The sequence below is a fragment of the Taudactylus pleione genome, unplaced genomic scaffold (assembly GCF_031769625.1).
Source record: "Taudactylus pleione unplaced genomic scaffold, aTauple2 ptg000672l, whole genome shotgun sequence".
Classification (NCBI taxonomy): Eukaryota; Metazoa; Chordata; class Amphibia; order Anura; family Myobatrachidae; genus Taudactylus; species Taudactylus pleione.
The window spans coordinates 576,451-598,103 of NW_028285074.1; the positions used below are offsets into that span (position 1 = coordinate 576,451).

General features: G+C 49.1%; 1 protein-coding gene across 2 annotated transcripts in view; it reads left to right on the forward strand.

Moving 5' to 3' along the window:
* The window catches only part of LOC148478178 (tubby protein-like), a 35,109-nt gene that overhangs the window by 6,562 nt on the left and 6,894 nt on the right, over positions 1-21,653 (forward strand). The window contains exons 3-9 of one of the 2 annotated variants that reach the window (XM_088455848.1): positions 14,404-14,557; positions 14,736-14,852; positions 16,121-16,234; positions 17,784-18,034; positions 18,255-18,431; positions 19,860-19,972; positions 20,537-20,651. In XM_088455848.1, coding sequence (XP_088311974.1) covers positions 14,404-14,557; positions 14,736-14,852; positions 16,121-16,234; positions 17,784-18,034; positions 18,255-18,431; positions 19,860-19,972; positions 20,537-20,651 — 1,041 coding nt within the window. The remainder of the gene's footprint in view (positions 1-14,403; positions 14,558-14,735; positions 14,853-16,120; positions 16,235-17,783; positions 18,035-18,254; positions 18,432-19,859; positions 19,973-20,536; positions 20,652-21,653) is intronic. The other variant, XM_088455849.1, reaches the window with a different exon arrangement.

Here is a 21,653-nt window from a genome sequence, read left to right on the forward strand (position 1 = left end):
TGCCGACGGTCGGCATACTGGTGCTGGGATCCCGACCTGTCGGGATTTCGGCGCCTGTATTCAAGACTGTCGATAACCCGCACGTCGATACCTTCGGGATGCCGGCGGTCGGGATACTGGTGCTAGGATGCCAACCTGTTGGGATTTCTGCGCCGTTATTCAGACCGCTGGCATCCCACACACCGGGATGCTAACTACTTCCCGTTATGGACATGCCAAAATACAAATTAGGATTTCGACAGACAATTTATATGGCAAGTGAAACAGACCAAAAAGAGAGCCAAAGTATATATATATATATATTAGGGGTGTGCACCGGCCACTTTTCGTGTTTTGTGTTTTGGTTTTGGATCTGGATCGTTCTTCGTGTTTTGGATCTGGATTGGTTTTGCCAAAACCACCCTTCCGTGTTTTGGGTTCTGAGTTTTGTGTTTTGGATCTGTATTTTTTAGAAAAAAAGCATAAAAACAGCTAAAATCACAGAATTTGTAGGTTTTTCTGCTCCTATACTATTATTAACCTCAATAACCTTAATTTCCACTCATTTCCAGTCTATTCTGAACACCTCACACCTCACAATAGTGTTTTTATGTCCAAAAGGTTGAACCGAGGTAGCTGGATGACTATGCTAAGCGACACGAGTGGGCGGCACAAACACGTGACCCATCTAGGGTGAAACTGCAGTGGCAGACAGGATGGCAGTTTGAAAAACTAGGCCCCAAACTGTACATAATGCAAAGAAAAAAAAGAGGTGCAAGATGGAATTGTCCTTGGGCCCTCCCACTCACCCTTATGTTGTATAAACAGGACATGCACACTTTAACAAACCAATCATTTCAGCGCCAGGGTCTGCCACACAACTGTGGCTGAAATGATTGGTTCGTTTGGGCCCCCACAAAACAAGCTGGCAATTAATCTGTCCCTGCACAAACTGGCTCTACGGAGGCAAGATGTCATCCTCATCCTCCTCATCCACCGATTCCTCACCCTCTTCAGTGTGTACATCCTCATCCTCACAGAGTATTAATTCGTCCCTGCTGGAACCACAGGTCCCTCTGTACGTTCTGGAGGCTGGTCTCCCTGGAAGAGTTGATAATTCATTTTATGAACATCATCTTCTCCACATTTTGTGGAAGCAACCTCCTACGCCTTTCGCTGACAAGGTTCCCGGCTGCACTAAACACTCTTTCGGAGTACACACTGGAGGGGGGGCAACTCAGGTAAAATAGAGCCAGTTTGTACAGGGACCTCCAAATTGCTTCTTTTTCCTGCCAGTACAGGTACGGACTGTCTGACATGCCTACTTGGATGCTGTCACCGATGTAATCCTTTAACAGACAGACGCACGCTTGTCGCTGCTGCTTTGAGGATGCAAGTGCGGCTACAGCCCACACAATTCACAAAGACAGAAAAAAAAAAAGAATATTTTTATTGTTTGTGGAGCGCACTTTGAGGGTTACACCACCCTTTAACAGACAGACGCACGCTTGTCGCTGCTGCTTTGAGGATGCAAGTGCGGCTACAGCCCACACAATTCACAAAGACAGAAAAAAGAAGAAGAATATTTTTATTGTTTGTGTAGCACACTTTGAGGGTGTCACCACCCTTTAACAGACAGACGCACGCTTGTCGCTGCTGCTTTAAGGATGCAGGTGCGGCTACAGCCCACACAATTCACAAAGACAGAAAAAAGATGAATATTTTTATTGTTTGTGTAGCACACTTTGAGGGTGTCACCACCCTTTAACAGACAGACGCACGCTTGTCGCTGCTGCTTTGAGGATGAAAGTGCGGCTACATCGCACACAAGTCACAAACACATTAAAAAAATAGTTTTTTATTTTTTGGAGCACTTTGAGAGTTACACCACCCTTTAACAGACAGACGCACGCTTGTCGCTGCTGCTTTGAGGATGCAAGTGCGGCTACAGCCCACACAATTCACAAAGACAGAAAAAAGAAGAAGAATATTTTTATTGTTTGTGTAGCACACTTTGAGGGTGTCACCACCCTTTAACAGACAGACGCACGCTTGTCGCTGCTGCTTTAAGGATGCAGGTGCGGCTACAGCCCACACATTTCACAAAGACCGAAAAAAAAAGAACAATATTTTAATTGTTTGTGTAGCACACTTTGAGGGTGTCACCACCCTTTAACAGACAGACGCACGCTTGTCGCTGCTGCTTTGAGGATGCAAGTGCGGCTACAGCCCACACAATTCACAAAGACAGAAAAAAAAAGAACAATATTTTAATTGTTTGTGTAGCACACTTTGAGGGTGTCACCACCCTTTAACAGACAGACGCACGCTTGTCGCTGCTGCTTTGAGGATGCAGGTGGAATCTAGACGGGATTTGGAACCGAGGACACACTACCTCCATCAATTGTCTAAATCCCACTGCACTAATGGCGGATACCGGACGCACGTCTAACACCAACATAGCAGTCAAGGCCTCAGTTATACATTTTGCTTCAGGATGACTGCTGTCGTACTTCATCCTCATCGCTAGGGACTGTTGGAGGGTCAATTGTTTAGTAAAAGTAGTGATGTTCCTACTTCCTCTCTGGGATGATGAACAACTCCCAGCAGCAGCAACAGCACTAGGAGGAAGTGGTTCTTGATCTTTCCCTATTTTATTTTTATCGGAGAAAGTTTGGTCCTCCATTTATGTTATATTGATATATACGTGCGGCTAAAGCGCACACAAACACAGAAAATATTTTTTTATTTTTGCTGGAGAGTAGTGCACTTTGTGGGTTACACCACCCTTTAAGAAATGAGCCAGCCGGCTCTTTACTTATGGGACACAGGCGCACGCTTGGCGCTGCTCCTTTGTTGATGCACGTGCAGCCACAGTGCACACAAGTCACAAACACAGAAAATATATATTTTTTTGTTTTGGAGTGTACTTTGGGGGTTACAGAACCCTTTAACGGTCAAGCCAGCCGGCCCTTTACTTATGACACAGGCGCACGCTTGGCACTACTTTGTTGATGCACGTGCGGCTACTGCGCACACAATTCACAAACACAGAAAATAATTTTTTTTTGGGTTTGGACTGGAGTGTACTTTCGGGGGTTACAGCACCCTTAATGGTCAAGCCAGCCGGCCCTTTACTTATGACACAGGCGCACGCTTGGCACTACTTTGTTGATGCACGTGCGGCTACTGCGCACACAATTCACAAACACAGAAAATAATTTTTTTTTTGGTTTGGACTGGAGTGTACTTTCGGGGGTTACAGCACCCTTTAACGGTCAAGCCAGCCGGCCCTTTACTTATGACACAGGCGCACGCTTGGCACTACTTTGTTGATGCACGTGCGGCTACTGCGCACACAATTCCCAAACACAGAAAATAAATTTTTTTTTGGTTTGGACTGGAGTGTACTTTCGGGGGTTACAGCACCCTTAACGGTCAAGCCAGCCGGCCCTTTACTTATGACACAGGCGCACGCTTGGCACTACTTTGTTGATGCACGTGCGGCTACTGCGCACACAATTCCCAAACACAGAAAATAATTTTTTTTTTGGTTTGGACTGGAGTGTACTTTCGGGGGTTACAGCACCCTTAACGGTCAAGCCAGCCGGCCCTTTACTTATGACACAGGCGCACGCTTGGCACTACTTTGTTGATGCACGTGCGGCTACTGCGCACACAATTCACAAACACAGAAAATAATTTTTTTTTTGGTTTGGACTGGAGTGTACTTTCGGGGGTTACAGCACCCTTTAACGGTCAAGCCAGCCGGCCCTTTACTTATGACACAGGCGCACGCTTGGCACTACTTTGTTGATGCACGTGCGGCTACTGCGCACACAATTCACAAACACAGAAAATAATTTTTTTTTTGGTTTGGACTGGAGTGTACTTTGGGGGTTACAGCACCCTTTAACGGTCAAGCCAGCCGGCCCTTTACTTATGACACAGGCGCACTCTTGGCACTACTTTGTTGATGCACGTGCGGCTACTGCGCACACAATTCACAAACACAGAAAATATATAATTTTTTTAGCACTTGGGGGGAGCACACCTGATGGACAGAGCACCCCCTGGACAACACTACAGCACCCCTTTAGGACTGGGACACTGCACAGGACTTTGGAGTGGACACAGCCCCTATGGAGAACTGACTGCACAACACAGTCCAGCCAGCCCCTATGGACTTTGAAGTAGTGGACACAGCCCCTATTAACAACAGCAGCACAGCACAACACAGCCAGCCCCTATGGACTTTGAAGTAGTGGACAACAGCAGCACTACACTACACTACACTACACAGCCCTAACTCCCACCCTCCCTCTTCACTGTCCACAGCCGAGTGAGAAAATGGCGCCGACGCGGGTACCTTATATAGGATCCAAAACACGCGAGACTCGGAAGGCGGGATGATGACGTTTTGCCTCGATTTCAGATCCGAGTCAGGCGGGAAAAGTCGAGCCTGACTCGGATCGGACTCGGATCGGGGGGGCTCGGGGGGGTTCGGATTTCAGAAATCCGAACCCGCTCACCCCTAATATATATATATATATATATATTAGGGGTGTGCACCGGCCACTTTTCGTGTTTTGTGTTTTGGTTTTGGATCTGGATCTTTCTTCGTGTTTTGGATCTGGATTGGTTTTGCCAAAACCACCCTTCCGTGTTTTGGGTTCTGGGTTTTGTGTTTTGGATCTGTATTTTTTTGAAAAAAAGCAGAAAAACAGCTTAAATCACAGAATTTGTGGGTTTTTCTGCTCCTATGCAATTATTAACCTCAATAACCTTCATTTCCACTCATTTCCAGTCTATTCTGAACACCTCACACCTTACAATATTGTTTTTATGGCCAAAAGATTGCACCGAGGTAGCTGGATGACTATGCTAAGCGACACGAGTGGGCGGCACAAACACGTGGCCCATCTAGGAGTGACACTGCAGTGGCAGACAGGATGGCAGTTTGAAAAACTAGGCCCCAAACAGTACATACTGCAAAGAAAAAAAAGAGGTGCAAGATGGAATTGTCCTTGGGCCCTCCCACCCACCCTTATGTTGTATAAATAGGACATGCACACTTTAACAAACCAATCATTTCAGCGCCAGGGTCTGCCACATGACTGTGGCTGAAATGATGGGTTCGTTTGGGCCCCCACAAAACAAGCTGGCAATTAATGTGTCCCTGCACAAACTGGCTCTACGGAGGCAAGATGTCGTCCTCATCCTCCTCATCCACCGATTCCTTGTATAAAACAGGAAAAAGGGATTTAGGTGTCCCTGGACTGCTTACGGTCTTAGCCAAAGTTTCTGAACTTGACAGTAACTTTTTATGAACGCGCTGCAGGTGCCGTATAAGGGAGGATGTTCCTAGGTGGTTAACGTCCCTACCCTGACTTATTTCACCTTTACATATGGTACATATGGCAAGACAGTTGTTGTCCGGATTTGGATAGAAATATTGCCAGACCAAAGAGGTGGAATGCTTGGTCTTCTGCCCAGGCATGACCGTGATGGGCTTTCTACTTCAGGGTCCATAGGGTATCCACAGGATACCTTGGGGTATAGGTGTGACGTCAGTCGCAGGGCACCAAAGAGTTAAGCTTTCAGCCTCCCAGGATGCACTGGGTCCCCCTCCTATACCCCGCCCCCGAGCCAAGGCACCTCAGTTTAGTTTGGTGCCCGGCCGGAGTCGGGTGCACCTGTTGGAGTGGGGGCTAGAAGAGCCCCTGAAGCTTTTTCTTCATGCAGCTGTGGCTGCACATCTGGATGAACAGTATGGACAGTCAGTCCTGACGTCCATGCTGTCTTCCCTACACCCCGCCGGTACCAGAACGCCGGTACGGCTATGGCCATTTGCTGGGTTGCCAGAGCGATGGAGCGCTGGGCGGATTCATTAGAGGCTTCTTTTGATTCCGACTGTCCGGCCGAACAGGCGGAGTTGATTGGCAATCTCCATGATTCGGCCACTTACATCAACGAGGCGGCTCTAGACATTAGTACTCTGGTGTCTAGAATTTCTTCAGCAGCGGTAGCTGCTCGTCGCACCTTGTGGCTGCGATCCTGGAAGGCGGACGCAGATTCCAAGAAGGGTCTGGAAGCCTTGCCGTTTACCGGAGAAGTTCTCTTCGGTCCGGATCTGGATAAGATTGTGGCCATGCTGGCGGCAGCCAAATCGGCTTGTCTCCCGTCGGCCGCTGCTCCTTCTGGTTCTGGACCATCGTCCTTTCGGTCATCTAGGGCCCAGGGCAGGCCCAAACCACAGTCGTTTCCTCGTCAGGCTGGCCCTAGGAAATCGGTCAAGCCCCGGAAGCAGGCATGGAGTACCAGACGTCCGGCCCCCAAGCCAGATGACAAGCCTGCGGCCTGACGGTCCGGGCCTCCCTTTGGGGGATCCCAGGGTGGGAGGCCGCCTGCTGCAGTTCGCCCAGTGTTGGTCGGTCACTACGACAGACACTTGGGTTCTGGAGGTGGTCTCCCACGGGTACGCCCTCTCCTTCTGGCACAGACCCCCGGCTCGATTCTTCACCACGGGTCTACCATCAGACCGGAACAAGGCTACGGAGCTGCGGAAGGTATTGCACACTATGCTCCAGGCTGGAGTTATAGTGCCTGTTCCATTCTCCCAGAGGGGCCAGGGTTTCTATTCAAATCTTTTTTTGGTACAGAAACCCAATGGGTCGTATCGTCCGATTCTCAACCTCAAAGCACTCAACAAGTCTTTGCGGGTACCGAAGTTTCGGATGGAGACCCTACGGTCCATCATTCTGGCGCTGGAACCTGGGGACTACATGGTGTCATTGGACATACAGGACGCTTACCTGCATGTCCCTATTCTTTTGCGCCATCAACAGTTCCTCAGGTTTGCAATCCGCAGCGACCACTTCCAGTTTCGGGCGTTACCTTTTGGCCTGGCGACAGCACCACGTGTTTTCACCAAGGTGATGGCGGTCATGGCGGCTTCTCTGCGGCTGCAGGGAGTCCGCATGTTGCCGTACTTGGACGACCTGTTATTGGTGGCGGGATCTCCAGAGCTCCTGTTACGCCACTTAGACCTGACCATTGCCCTGCTGCAACGGCACGGCTGGCTAATCAACTGGCAGAAGTCCACTCTAATCCCGTCTCGGAGGATTCTGCATCTTGGAGCCTTATTGGACTCGGGACAGCAAAAGATCTTCGTGACGGAGGAAAAGATCTCTGCTTTGCAGTCAAGGGTGCGCAGTTGTCTGCACAGCCGCCAGGTGTCTCTACACTCGGCGATGAGGTTACTGGGCTCCATGGTGTCGGTGTTCGACATGGTGGAATATGCCCAGTTTCACTCCAGACCTCTGCAGCACCTGATCCTGTCAAAGTGGAACGGGCTGCCTCAGTCTCTGAAGTCCCAGACGATTGTGTTCACTCCGGAGGTTCGCCTGTCCCTTGCTTGGTGGTTACAGACGACCCACCTCAGCGAGGGACGTCCGTTCTGGATTCCAAATTGGGTCCTGTTGACTACGGACGCCAGTCTTCGGGGCTGGGGAGCAGTTTCGGGTCCACATCTGTTCCAGGGCAGGTAGACTCCGACAGAAGCGGAGCTTCCAATCAATATCTTGGAACTCCGTGCGGTCTTCAATGCTCTCCAGCAGGCACATCGGTTTCTCCAGGGTCACCCGGTACAGGTCCAGTCGGACAACGCTATCACCGTGGCCTACATAAACAGGCAAGGAGGAACCCGAAGCCGGGCGGCTCTCGTGGAGGTGTCTCGGATCCTGGTTTGGGCGGAGCGCAATCTTCCGGCCATATCAGCGGTCTTCATCCCGGGAGTGCTCAATTGGGAGGCGGACTTTCTAAGTCGCCAGGACGTTCATCCGGGGGAATGGTCCCTGCACCCGGACGTTTTTCAACTACTGGTGGACAGATGGGGTCTTCCAGAGATCGACCTCATGGCGTCCCGGCACAACAACAAGTTGCCGGTGTACGGGTCTCGCACAAGAGACGAAGGGGCGTCTCTGGTGGATGCTCTGTCCGTCCGGTGGACGTTCCGGTTCGCATATCTGTTCCCTCCGGTCTCCCTTCTTCCACGGGTAATCCGGAAATTCAAACAGGAAGGAGGGACGCTCCTGTTGATAGCTCCCGCGTGGCCCAGACGGCACTGGTTCTCAGACCTTCAGGGTCTGTCCGTGGACAGTCCTCTGCGGTTGCCGCTATGACCGGACCTCTTGTCTCAGGGTCCTTGTCGTCACCCGGACCTGACTCGACTGTCTTTGACGGCGTGGCTGTTGAGACGGCCATGCTGAGGTCCCGGGGGTTTTCCAGCTCTGTGGTGCGTACCATGTTGCGAGCTCGGAAACCGTCTTCTGCGAGGATATACCATCGCGTGTGGCATACGTTCTTCCAGTGGTGTCGACCGAGAGGTTATGCACCGCGGGAGTTTCGTCTGTCTCGGATTCTCGCCTTCCTGCAAGCGGGACTAGATCATGGGCTTCGCCTTGCTTCTTTGAAGGTACAGGTTTCGGCCCTGTCTGTCTGGTTTCACCGTAGGATTGCTACAATCCCGGATGTATGCAAGGTGTTGTCCACATTCAGCCGCCCTTTGTTCCACCTGTGGCGCCTTGGGATTTGGCTGTGGTCCTGAGGGCTCTCCAGGGACCGCCGTTTGAACCACTGGGCTCAGTGGATCTTAAATGGCTAACAGCTAAGACTGTTTTCCTTCTGGCTATTGGTTCGGCCAGACGTGTTTCTGAGTTAGGGGCTCTTTCTTGTAGACCCCCTTTCTTGGTTTTTCATGGGAACAGGGCAGTGCTCCGCACTCGGCCCGAGTTTCTTCCCAAAGTTGTTTCCCAGTTTCATGTTAACGAGGAAATCGTTGTTCCGGCCTTTAACTCACCGGGTCTTTCCGTGGGTGAGGCCTCTTTGGATGTTGTGCGGGCCTTAAGGACTTATGTTGACCGCACTTCTTCGTTTAGGAAGTCGGACGCTTTGTTTGTCCTCTATGGCTTCCGTAAAAAGGGTTGGCCTGCTTCAAAGCAAACTTTGGCAGCCTGGATCCGTATGGCTATTTCTGAAGCTTATCTTCATGAAGGCCTGCCGGTTCCTCCTTCTGTGAAGGCTCATTCCACTAGGTCTGTGGGTCCTTCGTGGGCAGCTCGACGTGGTGCCTCTGCAGTCCAGATCTGCAAGGCTGCTACGTGGTCCTCTGTCCATACCTTCGTGAGGTATTACAGGTTTGACACCTTCGCCTCTCAGGATGCTTCCTTCGGGCGGCGGATTCTCCTTTCAGCACAGGAGCGTCGCCACCCTTAAAGGATACTGCTTTGGGACATCCCCAAGGTATCCTGTGGATACCCTATGGACCCTGAAGTAGAAAATATGAGATATGGTAAGAACTTACCCTTGTTATCTCTATTTCTACGAAGTCCATAGGGTTCCACAGGACTCCCGCCATGTCGCACCTGTGCTGCAGATGGGCTTTGCTCTGGTCACCGGTTTTCCGTCTCCCTCTGGTGAGAATGTGATTCTTGTATGTGTCCAGATCTTTGTTCTCTCTCTTCCTTCTCCTCCTCCGGCCTATGGCTTGGTAACTAACTGAGGTGCCCTGGCTCGGGGGCGGGGTATAGGAGGGGGACCCAGTGCATCCTGGGAGGCTGAAAGCTTAACTCTTTGGTGCCCTGCGACTGACGTCACACCTGTACCCCAAGGTATCCTGTGGAACCCTATGGACTTCGTAGAAATAGAGATAACAAGGGTAAGTTCTTACCATATCTCATATTTTTTCATCCCACGGACAACAACTGTCTCTCCCGGAGCCTGATTTAAACAAACCACATCACCATCAGAATCCTCCTCGCCAACTTCCTCCTCAGCGCCAGCTACACCAGTATCCTCATCCTGTTGTACTTCAACAGTGACATCTTCAATTTACATATCAGCAAGTGGACTGTGGGTGCTCCTGTCAGCACTTGCAGGGGGCGTGCAAATGGTGGAAAGAGCCACCTCTTCCCGTCCAGTGCTGGGAAGGTCAGGCATCGCAACCACCACCACACTTGGACTCTCCTTGGGGATTTGTGATATCTTCTTAGAACGCACAGTTCTTCGCTGTGCTTTTGCCAGCTTAACTCGTTTGATTTTTTTAGTGGGAGGAGGGCTTCCATCGTTGTGTTAAGCTGAACCACTAGTCATGAACATAGGGAAAGACCTTAGCCATTCCTTGCCACTCCGTGTCGTAAATGGCATATAGGCAAGTTTACGTTTCTCTTCAGATGATTTAAATGTTTTTTTCAAGGTCATTTTCCTGAACTTTGTCATTTGGGATTGTATGTGCCCTCTACTATGACATTGGGCATCGGCCTTGGCAGACGACGTTGATGGCATGTTATCGTCTATGTTATGACTAGTGGCAGCAGCTTCAGCACTAGGAGGAAGTGGTTCTTGATCTTTCCCTATTTTATTTTTATCAGAGAAAGTTTGGTCCTCCATTTATGTTATATTGATATATACGTGCGGCTAAGGCGCACATAAACACAGAATTTTTTTTTATTTTTGCTGGAGAGTAGTGCACTTTGTGGGTTACACCACCCTTTAAGAAATGAGCCAGCCGGCTCTTTACTTATGGGACACAGGCGCACGCTTGGCGCTGCTCCTTTGTTGATGCACGTGCGGCTACAGTGCACACAATTCACAAACACAGAAAATATTTTTTTATTTTGTTTGGCGTGCCCTTTGGGGGTTACAGCACCCTGTAGCGGTCAATCCAGCCGACCCTTTATTTATGGGACACAGGCGCACGCTTGCCACTACTTTGTTGATGCACGTGCGGCTACTGCGCACACAATTCACAAACACAAAAAAATATATTTTTTTATTTTGTTTGGAGTGCCCTTTGGGGGTTACAGCACCCTTTAGCGGTCAATCCAGCCGGCCCTTTATTTATGGGACACAGGCGCACGATTGGCACTACTTTGTTGATGCACGTGCGGCTACTGCGCACACAATTCACAAACACAAAAAAATATATTTTTTTATATTTTGTTTGGAGTGCCCTTTGGGGGTTACAGCACCCTTTAACGGACAAGCCAGCCGGCCTTTTACTTATGGGACACAGGCGCACGCTTGGCACTGCTCCTTTGTTGATGCACGTGCAGCCACAGTGCACACAATTCACAAACACAGAAAAAATATTATTTTTTTTAGCACTTGGGGGGAGCACCCCTGACGGACAGAGCACCCCCTGGACAACACTACAGCACCCCTTTAGGACTGGGACACTGCACAGGACTTTGGAGTGGACACAGCCCCTATGGACAACTGACTGCACAACACAGTCCAGCGAGGCCCTATGGACTTTCAAGTAGTGGACACAGCCTCTATGGACAACAGCAGCACAGCGCAGCACAGCACAACACTACACTGCACTACACTACACTACACTACAACCAGTGGCGGGCTGGGCCGGGGGCAGGGTGCCATGTGCCCCTCGGGCCGCAGCGTCATGCGGGCCGGTGCAGTCTGTGTCATTGTGACACAGACTGCACCGCATGTGTAGCGCTGACCGGACGGAGTCCGGTCAGCGCTACACAGCACAAACACACAGCCGCCGGAGCCGGCAGCTGTGTGTTTGCTGTAATAAGCAGACGCTGAGAGTCTGTCAGACTCTCATCGGCTGCTGCTGCTCCCACTGCGGGAGCCATCTTCCGGCTCCCGCAGTGGGTAGGGGGAGAGCCGTCGTCATGACGATGTATCTCCCATAATGCAAAGCAGCCAGAGGAGCCGGTGGAAGTGTCTGGACCAGGAGCGGGAGTTTCAGGTAAGTGTTTTTTTTTTTTTATGAAGTCTCTCTCTACTGGGGGCACTACCAAGGGGGGGATTACTATGGGGGCACTACCAGGGGGGAATTACTATGGGGGCACTACCAGGGGGGGGATTTCTATGGTGGCACTACCAGGGGGGGATTACTACTGGGGGCACTACCAGGGGGGTGGATTACTACTGGGGGCACTACAAGGGGGGGGATTACTATGGGGGCACTACAAGGGGGGGGATTACAATGGGGGCACTACCAGGGGGGGGATTTCTATGGTGGCACTACCAGGGGGGGATTACTACTGGGGGCACTACCAGGGGGGTGGATTACTACTGGGGGCACTACAAGGAGGGGGATTACTATGGGGGCACTACCAGGGGGGGATTACTATGGAGGCACTACCAGGGGGGGGATTTCTATGGTGGCACTACCAGGGGGGGATTACTACTGGGGGCACTACCAGGGGGGGATTACTACTGGGGGCACTACCAGGGGGGTGGATTACTACTGGGGGCACTACAAGGGGGGGACTACTACTACTGGGGGAACTACAAGCGGGGACTACTACTACTACTGGGGTGGCTACTACTGGGGGCACTACAAGGGGAGGGGACTACTACTAGGGGCACTGGATAGGGGGGAGGGGACTACTACTAGGGGCACTACATAGGGGGAGGGGACTACCACTGGGGGCACTGCGAGGGACCACTGCTGGGGGCTCTATATAAAGAGCAATACTGGGGGTACTGCATAGGGGGGAGACTACAACTGGGGCCACTATTTAAGGGACATTGCATAAGGGTTACCACTATTGGGGGCACTGCATGGGGGGGGTGGACTGCTACTGGGGGCACTGCATAGGGGGTACCACTATTGGGGGCACTAAATAAGGGGCTTACTACTGGGGGCACAAGGGGCACTGAACAGGGGGGACCACTACTGGGGGCACAAGGGGCACTGCATAGGGGGGATCACTACTGGGGGGACTACTGGAGGCCTGCATAAGGGTGTTATCTCTTGTGGCACACGGGGGCACTGCATATGGGCACTACGACAGGGGGCTGCCCCTAATCTTTATTTTTACCTTACATTAATCCCATATGGACCCGCCTCCTCCCTGAAACACTTGAGGGGGGTGGCGCCGTAACACGCATGTTCTTTGGGCACCCTGGCTACACGCTACTCCTCTGCCAGGACCGCCTGCATTCATTTGCCCCCCAGGCTAAAAGTTGCCAGCCAGCCACTGACTACAACACTACACTACACAGCCCAGCCAGCCCTAACTCCCACCCTCCCTCTTCACTGTCCACAGCCGAGTGAGAAAATGGCGCAGACGCGGGTACCTTATATAGGATCCAAAACCCGCGAGACCTGGAAGGCGGGATGATGACGTTTTGCCTCGATTTCAGATCCGAGTCAGGCGGGAAAAGTCGAGCCTGACTCGGATTGGCCTCGGATCGGGGGGGCTCGGGGGGGTTCGGATTTCAGAAATCTGAACCCGCTCACCTCTCACCCCTAATATATATATATATAACGGGCTCCGAGGTCCAGAGGGGCCCTGAAGGCCCAGACGGGTACAAAGTGGGGCCACGGATGGCAGACTCAGTGCTCCGAGCCACGACCGCCGGTACCCAAATCTGTCATCTAGCTCTTTTGCAGTCTAGCCCGGGCAGTGTTGGGCTCGACTTGCCTGTAGCTCTGATCTGGCCTGGGCCAGACATGACCTTTCCAGTAAGCAACACGGCGGCGTGACATCATACGTCATGCCGCCGCACATCATCCCTGTCTGCCAGGCACTCAGTGGACTGCACTGTGGTGGTGATGGGCTGTGGGCAGCGGCTGAAGAAGGTGAAGGTGGCTGAGGGCTGGGGAAGTTGAAGGGGGCTGAGGGCTGTTGAAGGTGACAGATGCTGCGGAAGGTCAAGGATGCTGGGGAAGGTAAAGGATGCCGAAGGCTGGGGAAGGTCAAGGATGCTAGGGAAGGTGACGGATGCTGGGGAAGGTCAAGGATGCCGAGGGCTGGGGAAGGTGATGGATGCTGGGGAAGGTGACGTATGCTGGGGAAGGTCAAGGATGCCGAGGGCTGGGGAAGGTGATGGGACTAAGGGCTGAGGAAGGTGAAGGTGGTTGTGAGCTAAGGAAGGTGATAGTGGTATGAGGATGGTGATGAGGGTGTGAGGCTGAGGAAGGTGATAAGGGACTTTTGGGCTGAGAATGGTGAAGTTCTGAGGACTATGGATGGCTGGCTACATACACCATCCCTCCTACCCCTGAGACATCTACAGCACTGTAATCAAGACCTACCTGCATCATCAATGGTGGTAAGTCATAGTGTATTTTGGCTTTATTTAAAGGCTGGCATGTCCTTCAGTTAACATTATCATTCTTCACATATCACACAGGCAGGGGAGTTATATGTGGGTGCGAGGTCGGGGCTGGTGGTGAGAAGGTGGGGCCCCCAGAGACATCAGTGTACTGGGCCCCAAGATTTCTGTTGCTGGCCCTCCTGTGTATATATATATATATATATAATATATATATATATATACACAGTATATAAATTGATAAGTGACAACAGCGGAATTTTGGCATTGAAGAGATTTGGAAAATATTTTTTTTAATTATTATTATTATTCTTTATTACTCCTAAGCGTAAACTCTTTGAAAAGAAACAGAGAAGGAAGAGGCTGGAGCCCCAGATGATACAACCCAACGCTGATTATAAAGCCAAGCCACGGAGATCTCGGAAGACCGGGGATCAGACCCCACCGGAGGAGTCCAGCAGTGCGAGCAGCATATTTATGGGTATGGCGCATAGATCATAGTACTAATAGAAATCTTTATGCTATTTTTTAACGTATCTTGTTTAAACCAAAGCATTTGTGGCAACAATGTGACGGTATGATGCAAGGCAAATAGTCATTACATTATAAGAATTATTTAAGGTTTTTTTTATTTATATCTTATAACAAAAAACATCCAGGTGTGTCAGTGGATACTACTGCCCTAACAGAGGGTACTCCTGCCAGCCTCGGTCCTATCACAAGGAACACCAAACCTGATAGGAAGCAAGAGAAGAAGACATCAGAGCTCCATAAAGGTACAGTATGCGGGAAGGGGGCCTAATTGGACAAGACCCTGTCATTTGGCTTCCTGGGCCACGCGGCTGGGTGACGTCTGGCATGACGGGCATGTTAGCGAGGTCTGAAGATAAGACACGGGCAGAAATCAGACATCTGAAGTTGTGTTATGACCACATTTACCACCATATACTAAAATGATCCCAACAATATGGATTGGGCTGATTGTTAGAGGGCATGGTGGTAGATGATCGTCCCTATTGAAGAGTAACCTATCAAGCATCTATCACATTACAGTACATTGCTGACATCATAATGGGTAACAATAAATCAGCATCACTCGTGGCCCCATATAAAATTTCAGTGGTGATAAACATTCAGAAGGGAGTGTGATAAAACCGATGGACTCCTAGGGGAGGAAATAACAGTCATCACTGCCCAAAGATTTAGACAGCAGTCGGCAGATCTCCGTTAAGCACCCGTAATTCATACCAAGTAGTGAGGTACAGACTAGCGTGACTCGTTCTCTGCACTGGAAGAGGTAATATACCGATATAACTCTCCCAGACATCAAAAAGAGACTCCACTGGCTTTTCTATTTCAAGCAGGATTTCCAGTCCATCTGAAATAAGTGATTTAGGGCCTAATTCACAGGTACACACAGTGTCGTTTTGGTGTCTGCGCGCTTGTCCGAGTTGGACTGCATATGCGTACTGGCGGTTACCGCTGGCAGATGCAAAGCGAATTTGGATGCAGTAGAGCCCTGCATTTCTAAGGGCGTTCCTGGAAGGTAACAGAGGGTGATTATGCAGATATGAGCCTGTCTTTTGCTGCATAGCACAGACGCAGCAAGCCGTGTTCAGACAGAGATATTGCACATGCCATAGGCCTGGTGCAAGCTTCGGTGGTGCACTGAGAGGGATCACTGCCACAACCAGTGGGTGTCTCAGACTGAGAGGGATCACTGCCAGAGCATGCACAAACATAATATTACAACAGTCTGTATAAAACGTTTTCCCTATATACAGACAGTAAATTGATAATATATAAGAAATTAAGATGTAAAAAAAAAAAAAGACAGCATCAGTACAGCAACATCAGGCATAAAATCAAAGTAATCCATAAAATAAAGCATAAAATAAAATGGTGCACTCCTCGGAGTATACAGAAGCGTTTCTCGCCACCTGACCGCTTCCTGTAACTCACTACGCTTATTAACTTCTTACTCCTCCTTCTTTTTATATCTAGCGCCAAATGTTTGACTTATTTATTTTCTTCCTCCTATTAGCGGACATTTCAGATGAAGAGCTGGAGGTGACCCTACTGGAAGACACTCGCCCTCGGGCGAGCAAGAAAAAGCCACAGTCAGCCAGCCCAGGGCAGGAGGCTAAGGCAAAGAATGGTTGGTAACCATGAGCCATGCTACAACCTCATATACAGTAATCAGGTTCCTGTATACATGATGGGAGGGGAAGGGGGGATGTTGTTCATTAACAAGCTCTTTGCTTAATGTTTGGCATTGACATTACTAATAAAATAGTAGTCTGTCCTCTCTCCGACTTTTGAGATAAATGATTAAGGCTTCTAACCTGAGTGTTGGTGCGTGAAACGATTATCCATGCTGGTTCCTATTACATGTCATTCAGAGGCAAAAATTAATTGTGTAAGAAATACGAGAGACTTGGACATTTAATAGATTCCCCAACCAGGTGTGTCACGAACATTTTGGGGGCATATCACACCCTGCCTCATCCTGTGTGCAGTAGACATGACTTTGGCATCTCAGTACCTGTAGCTATTCTGTTCCACTATAGGGTTACCATACCTCCCAACTTCTAAATTTGAAGCTGCGGGACATCCGAACAGGGGTGGAGATTCACGGAAAGGGGACAGGACCTTGCTGAAACGGGGGCGGAGCCTTGCGGCACCCCCATTTGCGCCATTGTGGGGGAGAACAGGGGTGCTGTGTTGCCACCAGGTTCCACCTACGCTGCGCATGGCATTTATCTTCCCCCCAACTCCCCCCCTATGCTCCCCCCAACTCCCCCCCACTGCAGGACACTCCGGCCCGTGGGTGGGACAGAGGGACAGTCCAAGAAAAACGGGACTGTCCAGCTGATTGCAGGACAGTTGGGAGGTATGGGTTACTCAAGAGGCCAATTATCGAAGTATCTCCGACAAATGCCGCGTCTTTGTACGCAAATGCTTGCAATTGCGAAGCCGCAGGCGGGCGTTCCATACATATCCTGGCGGCTGTAAAATTTGCATATTTTCATATCGCAGCTGCGTACAAAGACGCAGGAGCAGCAGCATTAGCGTACAACTTAAGGATTCACAGATGTAACGTAACTCGATGTCAATGCACACCCCTGATGGTTTGAGATCTGCGCATGCGCAAATGCCGTACTGCTCATGTGCAGATCTCGCTCTGCGACATCGCTCGCAGTGCCTAGGACTTTTTAAGGCTAGTCAGCACTGTTTTCAGGGTTCCAGCGCATATTTACTGGCCCCTGCACTGTGATTATACCGGACAATCTGAGTAGTTGATCCGAGGCTGATGATCCATTGCTGCATCCTAGGTCGCAGGAGCGGAAACACAATGGCTGTGCAAACTGCATCCATCTCTAAATCAGGCCCATTGTCCTGCTTTGCGAGTCAGATTTAGAATGACTATTATCTGTGTTACCATATACGTCCCATAACCAGGAGAAGCTGATGTGAAGATGCAAAGGTCCCATCACATCCAAGTCTGCACCAAAAACACCCAAAAAGTCAAGCACCCCTAGACTAGTGTCATCCCCAGCTTGGGATGTAGAGAAGAAAACACACCGGCACCGTAAAGGTTGTGACCTCGCATGATTAATGATGCCGACTCGCTCCAGATAGAAAGATCGACCCATCATCGTATCACACGCCGCGTCATGAACTGTCCTCTCCGACTTTTCCTGCAGGCGAGGATGCCCGGGCTACTGCAGAGCTCGTACAGGAGATCCATTCAGAGAAGATGTTTGCCTTTGAGAACTCCAGTGAAGAAGAGGCGTATTCAGTATCTGTAGGGGATCGGGCAGTTCCTCCTGCGCCTGTCAAACAGCGGAAGAAGAAAAAGACGCAAAAACAGGCAGATGCGTATGACGAAGAAAATGACTACGAAGATATTCTCAGTAGTGTCGCATACGCAAGGCCGATGGCTGCCTACGATAAGGTGAGCTAATAGTACCGTCAGTAACGTGAGTGATGATAATCCTGCATTCATTTAGTAAAAGAAAATAGTTGCCATATATTTTATTGTCTTTATTTCCCCATCCCTTTTATTTGAAAAAAAAAATGTCCATTGTAAAAGCCCTAAGCTTGTAGACTGCAAGAAAAGACCAGCATTGTTACAGCCTAACATAGTAATACTCGCCTTGTTATGGTAACACCAGGAACAAGTCCCCCTGATAGCAGCGCCTATGGAGATTGATGATCTAAAAGAGTTTGCTTTATGCCCGGCTCCCCACAACATGACTCTGAAGTGCCGCATCACCAGGGACAAGCGGGGAATAGAGAAGGGCATCTACCCCACCTACTACCTCCATCTGGAGAGAGATGATGGGGAACGGGTAACTAAAGAAAACAATTGTGTATAGCCTATTACTCCTTTGATCAGACCAACCAATCCCACATCAGAGTAATTCCTAGACCTGTTAAATATCATTCCTTATCGCCAAATATCATGGTGATAAGAAATTATATTAATATGGTATTTAGCAAATGTCACATGCCGGGACATGGAATAAGGGCCAGTTCCTGCAAAAAGTAAGAAGTAAAGTCATAACTTAAACATACACCAAATGAGTACATATATGTATATACACCCAAGGGAGCGCTGAATTGATTGATAATAAATTTAATACATATATAACATTACATGTAAATACATCAATAAAATTGAGTTAAAACAAATATACAGTTTAACTTTATACATATATTTTAAGTCATAACTTACACTACTGTGTTTCTTTACTTCTGGGCCCGGTGAGGCTTATGTGCATTTGCGGCGGTTGGGAGCTCGAGTGTGACGGGCTGACGGGAAAGGATCAGAAGGATCCCTCTCTATAGAATTTTGCGATACAATAGGCTAGTATTTGAAGATGGCGTTAGCGACTAAGGCCCTCATTCAGAGCCGTACGCTCTGAGCAGAGCGCACGCTCTGAATGAGGGCCGCCCTCCATAATTATGGAGCGTCCTCCTGGACGCTCGTATAGCTGTGGGTCACCACCCACAGCCTATACGAGTGTGCAGTTTGATGGCCGCGATGGTCGTAACCATCACGACCATCGCCACTGCGAGCCGGAGCCTGCGGTTGAGGTTTTCAACCACAAGGCCTGGAGTGATTTTGGCTCTATCAGAGCCAAAATCACTCCCACTGACATCACTAGTGATGTCAGTGGGCCGGCTTCTGACGGTAGGCGTTCCCTTGGGGACGCCCCCGTCAGGGAGGCACGCCCCCAGCACGCCCACCAAAGGGGGCGTGCTGTCAATCAACATCGACAGCACGCCCCCTTTGATCAGACACAACGAGCGAAGGAAAGTCCTTCGCTCGTCGCATCTGGCGCATGCGCACGACGGAGCTCCCGCCGTCGTGCGCATGCTCAGTGCAGACCATCGATCCACTTGTGAGCGGACAGCCGCTCGCGAGTGGGTCTGAATCAGGCCCTAAGTTTTTCCGATCTTGGTAAATATGCCTTTATAGCAGTCCCCATATATATATATAGCTATGGGAACCGCTTCTGGATATGAACCACAGTCGATAGCTCCAATATCGGTGCCTTCATTATAAACATCGACATTGCAAAAATAAAAATCTGTGAAGAGTCTGACATTTTTGGAGGGCTGGGTGCAAATTTAGTTTAACATACAATAGGCTCCGATGATTTTGAAGATATTCTGATATTGGTTTGTGTTGGAAGATGGTGCTATAATGAACCTGAGTACTGTATCGTTCTTACCGATAGTTCATTTAAGTTACTGTCATTTTCTTTGCACAGATGTTTCTGATGGGAGGGAAGAAGAGGAAGAAAAGTAAGGCCTCAAACTACCTCCTCTCGGTGGACCCCACAGACCTCTCGCGAGGTGGAGAGAGCTACATTGGGAAAGTCAGGTAACGGATTGTGGGTGTTTACTACCAGGGATGTGCAGGCTCGGATTAGTTCGGATTTTCCCGCCAAATTCTGATTTTTTTTTTTTCCGCCAAAAATCGGGTCTCAATAATTGGCAAAATGTAATCTTTCATGGATAAACATCATCATTCATGGACTTTTGTCTGCTCAGTATGGATCAATCTCATGATATTTGTGTAAAGGAAAATGGCTTTTTCTGATAAATCATACAATATGTTTTAAATAAACACTATAAATTATTATAGACTCTCACATTTGTCCATGAAAGATGACGCTTTGCCTCTTTATGAGTCCCGATTTTTGGTGGGAAAAAAAAATCAGAATTTGGTGGGAAAATCCAAACTAATCCAAGCCTGCATATCCCTATTTATTGCCTATTAACAGTATGAGATGTGCCTTGGTGTCCGGAACCTCTGACAACCTGCGGAGAAACCAAGCGTTGCTGCGGAGAGAATATGGTGCACGTTGCTGTGTTCACTGTATATATACACATCCCTAATCCAGTTGTGATGTTATCATTCATAAAAGTATTTGGCTTATTGCAGGTCGAACATGCTTGGAACCAGATTCACAGTGTTTGACCACGGAGTGAATCCGGAGTCAAAGCCCTTTGTGCAGGAGAGGGAAGCGATCAGACAAGAGCTGGCAGCTATATCTTATGTGAGTTTTCAACATTTGGGCACATTTTGCAGGCAGAACAGAACTGAACTAGAGGTGATACCAGCTCTTCATTTCTTACATTACCTGCAACAGCATCAAACACAATTCAAAATTAGTCATTCTAATCACTTAAAGTTGACTCACATTCTACTGTCAACATTTAATTCTAATGGCGTCACTACATTCGCCCACCCTAAACCTCAGAACACTTGTTGCTTTACTGGTGCGGGTTACGCAGGTTGTACATAAGCGTAGATAATAATTTCCAGGCGTATCATTTGCACCAAGTATAGGTTCACTGATTATGATGACAAATAACAAACTTAGGGCCATATTCAATTTGAGGTGAAAACCTGTCAGGCGATGACGTCATTTCCGCCTATTGTCATTATCCCCGTATTCAATTACAAAGAATTTTCGCCGGTGCGAAAAGTCAATGTAAAAAAACGGGGATAAGTTTTCTCCAGCCTTTAGCTGGCGAAAAAAAGTGCAGAATTGGGGTTTAGGGGTGCTGGCTTAAAAAAAAAAAATAGCCTGCACCCCTGGGAATGCCCCTAAAAACAATGTGTGCCAAAAAAAGTTTTAAAAAAATCGGGACACCCCAAAAAATGTATTAGAATTTGGGGTAAAAAAAAAGAAAAAAAATGGGGAGCAAAATCCTAAAGTAGCGAAATACATTCCAGAGGGGTCCCCATATATGCAGGTGCATTTTTGAAGAATTTATAAAAATCATTTTAGGGACTTAAAAATATGCTACTTACACCCATTTTCATGTACCCCAAATTTGATGGGCATAGTTATTTTTCCAAAAAAAGATTGCTTCACCACCTTCCCAAAGCCGCATTTATGCACCTGCCATGGCTATTTAAAAACCCGACCCCTTCAGCAGGCAAAAACGGGGGTACCCATAGTGATCCCCCATGTCTGGACATCTTTAGGGGGGTGATAGGATGTTTTCCCAAAAATTCCCATTTTTTTTTCGCCACTCCCAGTTTCGCCGGT